General features: G+C 46.3%; 1 protein-coding gene across 3 annotated transcripts in view; it reads left to right on the top strand.

Annotated features, from left to right (window-relative positions):
• The first annotated feature begins 5380 nt into the window (after window positions 1-5380).
• Window positions 5381-7477, top strand: part of cibar1 (CBY1 interacting BAR domain containing 1) — a 32377-nt gene continuing 30280 nt past the window's right edge. Inside the window, exon 1 of one of the 3 annotated variants that reach the window (XM_055633595.1) lies at window positions 5381-5703. In XM_055633595.1, the coding sequence (XP_055489570.1) occupies window positions 5642-5703 (62 nt within the window). In that variant the 5' untranslated portion in view covers window positions 5381-5641. The remainder of the gene's footprint in view (window positions 5704-7477) is intronic. The other 2 variants (XM_055633594.1, XM_055633598.1) reach the window with 2 other exon arrangements.

Raw genomic sequence — 7477 nt, 5'->3', positions numbered from 1 at the left:
AACTTGTTTTAATCTCTTACCTCAACGGAGATGCAACTTTTTCCATATCGTATCTCTGTCCGCACTGCAGCCTAACATCGTGGAGCTGGCGGCGTCTACTGGGGACTGACTTCGGGGAGCTCCAACCACGGGATCTTGCGGACTTAACATCACGCAGCTTGCGATCCCTTTGCCAGGGATCGACCTCGGGAGCTCCAGCCGCGAGAGCCTGCGGACTAAACATCACGGAGACCGTTGTCCCTTGGTTAGGGACCGACTTCGGGAGCTCCAAACCGCAGGAGCTTCGGTCGTCCCGACGCGGGAGCTTCAATCGCCCTGACACGGGAGCTTCAATCGCCGCCTGCGGGAGCTTCGATCGCCCTGACACGGGAGCTTCAATCGCCGCCAGCGGGAGCTTTGATCACCCTGACTGCGGATGGTTCGATTTTCAAACTAACATTAGCAAATTTGCAGATGATACAAAGCTGGGTGGCAGTGTGGAGGATGCTATGAGAATGCAGGGGACTTAAACAGGTTGGGGGAGTGGGAAGATGCATGGCAGATGAAGTTTAATGCGGATAAATGTGAGGTTATCCACTTTGGTAGCAAAAACAGGAAGGCAGATTACTATCTAAATGGCGTAGTTGGAAAAAGGGGAAGTACATCGGGATCTGGGGGTCCTTGTACATCAGTCTATGAAAGTAAGCCTGCAGGTACAGCAGGCAGTGAAGAAAGCAAATGGCATGTTGGCCTTTATAACAAGAGGAATCGAATATAGGAGCAAAGAGGTCCTTTTGCAGTTGTACAGAGCCCAAGTGAGACCACACCTGGAGTATTGTGTGCAGTTTTGGTCGCCTAATTTGAGGAAGGACATTCTTGCTATTGAGGGAGTGCAGCCTAGGTTTACAAGGTTAATTCCCTGGATGGCGGGACTGTCAAATGCTGAGAGAATGAGCAGCTGGGCTTGTACACCCTGGAGTTTAGAAGGATGAGAGGGCATCTCATTGAAACATATAAGATTGTTAAGGGCTTGGACACGCTAGAGGCAGGGAACATGTTCCCGATGTTCCCGATGTTTAAGAATAAGGAGTAAGCCATTTAGAACAGAGACGAGGAAACGCCTTTTCTCACAGAGAGTGGTGAGTCTGTGGGGCAGTGGAGGCAGGTTCTTTGGATGCTTCCAAGAGAGAGCTAGATAGGGCTCTTAAAACTAGCGGAATCAGGTGATTTGGTGAGAAGGCAGGAACGGGGTACGGACTTGGGATGATCGGCCATGATCACATTGAATGGCTCTGCTGGCTTGAAGGGCCAAATGGCCTACTCCTGCACCTATTGTCTATTATCTATTGTCTATTGACTCCCCTGACCGCGGGAGAATAAAGAGGGAACAAGATTAGACTTTATTGCCTTCCATCACAGTGAGGAATGTGGCGAAACCGCTGTGGTGGATATTTATGTTGACTTTTATGTAGTTGTCTGTCTTGCTGCTTTTTTAGTATGGCTGTATGATAAATGAGTTTCACAGTACCTTAATTGGTACATGTGACAATAAACAGACCTTGATACCTTGAATTAAACTAAACTAAGCAACATTTAATGCAACACACACACATCAATCACCTACCAATATTGGATTCACCTAAACTGCACGTTCAACCCATCCACATGCACATCCTAACTAAGGTTGCTGTCTGTGTGGAGTTATCTTAATGGGACAAATCATAGCAGAAGGCTATGTAGACCCCTCACGTTCCTCACAGTGGTGCAGCTGTGCGACAACGCGTTCGACAAAGTTCCACATGGTAGGCTGCCCTGGAAGGTTAGATCGCATGGGATCCAAGGAGAGATACTGTAGCTGAATGGATAGCAAATTGGCTTCATGGAAGGAAACAGAGGGTGATGGTGGAAGGTTACCTCGGATTGGAGGCCTGTGACTAGTGGTATGCCTCAGAGTTCAGTGCTGGGTCTGTTACTGTTTGTCTTCTACATCAATGATTTGGATGAGAACATACAGGGCAAGAATAGCAAGTTTGCTGATGATCCCTTTGCCAGGGCTCGATGTATAAAATCACGAGAGGAATAGATCAGGTAGATGCACCGAATCTCTTGCCCAGAGTAGGGGAATCGAGGACCAGAGGACATAGGTTCAAGGTGAAGGGGAAAAGATTTAATAGGAATCTGAGGGGTAACTTTTTCACACAGAGGGCGGTGGGTGTATGGAACAAGCTGCCAGAGAAGGTAGTTGAGGCTGGGACTATCCCAACGTTTAAGAAACAGTTAGACAGGTGCATGGATAGGACCGGTTTGGAGAGATATGGACCAAACACAGGCAGGTGGGACTAGTGTAGCTGGGACATGTTGGTCGGTGTGGGCAAGTTGGGCTGAAGGGCCTGTTTCCACACTGTATCACTCTATGACTCTATGATGCAACTGGTAGAGCTACTGCCTCACAGAGCCAGTGACCCGGGTTCGATCCTGATCTTAGGTGCCGTAGGTGTGGAATTTGCATGTTTTCCCTGCGATCGCTTGGGTTTCGTCCAGGTGCTCCAGTTTCATCCCAGATCCTAAATACATATGGGTTTGTAGGTTAATTGGCCTTTGTAAAATTACCCCGAAGGGTGGAGAGTGGATGAGAATGTGGGATAATGTAGAACTAGTATGCACGGGTGATCGGTGGTCAGTGAGGACTCAACGGGCAAAAGGGTGTGTTTCCATGCTATATCTTTCAATTAATGATGATGCATTAGTCTGTGCAACAGCTAAGAAGAGAATGGCCATGTTTGGCTGTTCTACCTTCCCCAGTGGAGAGGGTGCTAATTATCAGGGAAAGGACCTCTCTTTTAATGCCTGGCCACTGGTGAAGCAGACACAATTTAAGTTGCCAGTATGCATATCCTAAAACTTCCTTATTTCATTTTATCTCACAATCTTTTTTGACTGAGATGCTACTGATATATCGAAGGAACAAAACATCAGTGTGAATGGACTCGCTCTTTGATTCACCATTTACGCCCACAACCTCAATGGACCATTATAGGCTCCACCCTCCCTTGGTCATCTGTTGCCGGCCCTGATTTGGTCTGGCCTTTTCCTTCCTCCAGTTCCCCCCCCTATTTTCAGTCTGAAGAAGGTTTCCGACACGAAACGTCACCCATGCAGCTGGGACGAGGGTAGCATGTTGAGCGGCCTGGGCAAGTTGGACCAAAGGGTCTGTTTCTGTGCTTATGACTCTATGACCTTAATGACAATGATGGGCAATGATTGACATCGCCTATCTATTACCTCCAGAGATGCTGCCTGACCCGCTGAGTTGCTCCAGCACTTTGTGTCTCTTTTGTTAACCAGTTGGGAGGTCATTTTGCAGTTATAGAAGATGTTGGTGTATGGTGTCCAGAACTGGGCGCTTTGTTATAGGTAAGATGTTGTCAAGTTAGAAAGGGTGCAGGGAAGATTTTTGAAGATGTTGCCAGGACTCAAGGAAGAGTTTGAACTGGCTAGGACTCTATTCATTAAAGCATAGGAGGATGAGGGGTGATCTTATAGAGGTGTACAACATTATGAGAGGAATAGATCGGGTAGACGCACAGGGTAGAGGTATCAAGGAAAAACCTTTTCACCCAGAGAGATGTGAATCTGTGGAATTCTCTGCCATGGAATGCAGTGGAGGCCAATTCACTGGATGTATTCAAGAGAGAGTTGGATAGCTCTTGGGGCTAAGGTAATCAAGGGATATGGGGAGAATGCAGGAACAGGGTACTGATTCAGGAAGATCAGCTATGATCATATGGCTCCAAGGACCAAATGGCCTACTCCTGCACCTATTTTCTATGTTCCTATAAGGTCATAAAAAATAGGAGTAGAATTTGGCCATTCGGCCCATCATGTCTACTCCGCCATTCAATCATAGAATCATAGAAAAATAGGTGCAGGAGTAGGCCATTCGGCCCTTTGACCCATCACCACCATTTAATATGATCATGGCTGTTCATCTAAAATCAGTACCCCGTTCCTGCTTTTTCTGCAAGACAGATCTATCTCTCCCTCCTAACCCCATTCTCCTGCCTTCTCCCCATAACCTCTGACACCTGTACTAATCAAGAATCTATCTATCTCTGCCTTAGAAATATCAACTGATGGCCTCCACAACCTTCTGTGGCAAAGAGTTCTACAGATTCACCACCCTCTGACTACTGGGCAAGACGTTCATCTATAAATGCTACACTTTTGGATTTCACCATAAATTTCTGCAAATAGTGCTCTGTACCATTTCTACACCGTATTGTCCAGTCAATGAGGTGCCTGACTATTCTTTTCTTACTGTTAATAAAAGTTAAAATATGTGAAAGAAACTCACTAACTGAAGTTTAATGCTTGATCAGTACACACTTTACTTTTTTTTTTACAGTTTTGAGAATGAAATGTATGGGAAGGAACTGCAAATGCTGGTTTACACCAGATAGACACAAACTGCTGGAGAAGGGTCTTGACCCAAAACGTCACCCATTCCTTCTCTCCAGAGATACTGCCTTTCCTGCTGAGTTACTCCAGCATTTTGTGCCTATTTGAAGAGAATGAAATGGCATTGGGAAATTGGGTGCATTGTTTTGCACAGGTAAAGCCTGTGCCAATCTAGTTAGCACCAAGGAGCACCAAGGAGCATCAAGAGGATTCTCCCAACCATCATCCGGCGAGAACGACCTGGAACATCGGGCCTCCGTAAAGGCGATTGCTAAGGCCTCAATAGGCCTGACTATGGGTGGACATGGGGATGGGGACTGGACTTTGTGCCTTCCCTCATAATGCGAACCATTGTGGGTGGATGTTTTTTATGTTTAAATTTCTTTATTACTGTTATGTTGTATTCTTTTTTTTATGTGCTGCAATGGAAATACGCATTTCACTACACCAAATTGTGTATGTGACTAATAAAAAACCTTTGAAGTGCGGGCCACATGCAGGTGGAAGGGATTATTTTAATTTGGCATTGTGTAGTATGGTTTATCTTCAACCTATATCAATAAGATAAAATTAGGCCATTCGGCCCATCAAGTCTACTCCACCATTAAATGATGGCTGATCTATCTTTCCTAACCCCATTCCCCTGCCTTCTCCCCACTATTTCCTTCGCTCCATATATGCTGCTGCACCCGCTGAGTTTCTCCAGCTTTTTTGTGTAACCATCTATCTATCGCTCCCCGTCTTAAAAATATCCACTGACTTGGCCTCCGCATCCTTCTGTGGCAAAGAATTCCACAGATTCACCACCCCCTGACTGAAGAAATTCTTCATCCCTTTCCAAAATAAAATGCTGAGGCTGTGACCTTTAGTCCTAGACTCTCCCACACTAGTGGAAACATCCTCTCCACATCCAGGCCTTTCACTATACTATACGTTTCAATGAGGTCCCCTCCTCCTTCTCGTCCTCGTTCTTCTAAACTCTATGACTGCAGTTCCTTGTGATGATCATAAAGACGAATAGTTTTGTACCCAGACCTGCGTCCAGTGCTGCTGCTGCTGCTGCTGGTTCTTGCTGGTTTCCCACCGCCTGTGGGCCTGTTGTCAGGGGCCGCGCCGTCGGGGGCGCGCCGGCTGCCATGGCAACGGCGGGGTCTGGGGCCTAGGCCGCTTCTCCTCTCTCTCTCTCTGGGCTCCTCCAGGCTGGATGGAGGGCGGGCAGAGGGGGTCCGAACTGTTCCAGGCTCGGGACCAGGACACGCGAGCCAGGTAAGACTACCCCATCCTACCCCGGGGCCAAGCAACCATCGAGGGGCTGGGTCCGCAGGAAAATGCGAGGCTTCACCGACGGCCTCCTCTCGCTGCGGGTCCGTAAACGCTGACACACACAATGCTGGAATAACTCAGCGGGGCGGCATCTTGGTGTAAACCAGCGTCTGCCGTTCCTTCCCACACAATAGTAAACGCTGTTTGCAAATAAATAAACGCTGTAGAGGATAGACACAAAATGCTGTGGTCGGGCAGCATTCTAGAAAGAAATATGTCAAGACTTCTTCAGACTGAGTCAGGGGAGAGGGAGACAGATATGGATGGATAAGGTGTAAAAACGACAGATCAAACGAGATATGTTACAAGTATTTTGTGTCTATCCTCGGTGTAAACCAAAGATCCTAGAGGAGCTCCTCTATAATCTTTGGTGTAAACCAGCATTTGCACTTCCTCCCTTCCTTCCTCCCTCCCTTCCTTCCTTCCCAACAATAAACGTTGTTTGCAAATAAATCAATGCTGTGGAGGAACTGGATTTTCTTCCCCAATATCTAGGGATTGCAGTGATATATCTTCCTTTGCATTTCAAATAAATTCTGACATGCAGCCCATATAATGTTAATTTTATCAAGAGGTATCTTAAGTGTTTATGTATAGTGCAAGAGGGAACAGCAGATGCTGGTTTACACTGATGACAGACACAAAATGCTGGAGTAACTCAGCGGGTCAGGCAGCATCTCTGAAGAAAAGGAATGGGTAACGTTTGAGGTTGAGACCCATCTTCAGACTCAGTCAGGGAGAGGGAGACATAGAGATATGGAAGGGTAAGGTGTGAAAACGATAGATCAAAAGAGATGAGATACTCCAGCATTTTGTATCTATCTTTGGTGTAAACCAGCTTCTGCAGTTCCTTCCGACACAACAGTAAACGCTGTTGGCAAATAATGTTTGCTGTGGTGGAACTGGATTTTCTTCCCAAATATCTAGGGAGTGCAGTGATATATACCTGAAATTTCTTCCTTTGCAATTTAAATAAATTCTGAAATACAGACCATATATTGTTAATTCTATCAAGAGGTATCTTAAGTGCTTATGTATGGTGCATGAAGGAACTGGAGATGCTGGTTTACTTTGATGATAGGCACAAAATGCTGGAGTAACTCAGCGGGACAGGCAGCATCTCTGGAGCGAAGGAATGGGTGATGTTTTGGGTTGAGACCCTTCCTCAGACTGAGAATCAGGGGAGAGGGAGACAGAGATATGGGAGGGTGTGTGAAAATGACAGATCAAAGCAGACTGAAGAAGGGTCTGAAGAAGAGTCCTGACCTGAAACATCCATTCCTTCTATCCAGAGAAGCTGCCCGTCCTGCTGAGTTACTCCAGCATTCTGTGACTATCTTCAGTTCAAAACACGATGATCAAGGAAATGTAGAATGGTTAATTGTTGGCTGAGGTGAAGGTGATTACGAGACATACAATCGGTAAAATTAATAAGGAGGGCAGTAAACAGTCAGAGAACTAGGGAGGGGGATGGATGGAGAGAGATAGGGAAATCAAGGGTTACTCGATGTTAGAGAAATCAATTCTTTTATTGCTGGGTTGAAAGCTGCTCTTCCTCCAATTTGCGTTGGGCTTGGTAAAAATGTAAATTGTCCCCAGTGTGTGTAGGATAGTGTTAATGTGCGGGGATCGCTGCTCAGTGCAGACTCAGTGGGCCGAAGGGCCAGTTTCCGCGCTGTATTTCTAAACTAAACTAAAATAAACTCGATTTTCTTCT

This window comes from Leucoraja erinacea, chromosome 4 (assembly GCF_028641065.1).
Source record: "Leucoraja erinacea ecotype New England chromosome 4, Leri_hhj_1, whole genome shotgun sequence".
NCBI classification, from domain to species: domain Eukaryota; kingdom Metazoa; phylum Chordata; class Chondrichthyes; order Rajiformes; family Rajidae; genus Leucoraja; species Leucoraja erinaceus.
This window is presented reverse-complemented; position numbering and strand designations above follow the sequence as displayed.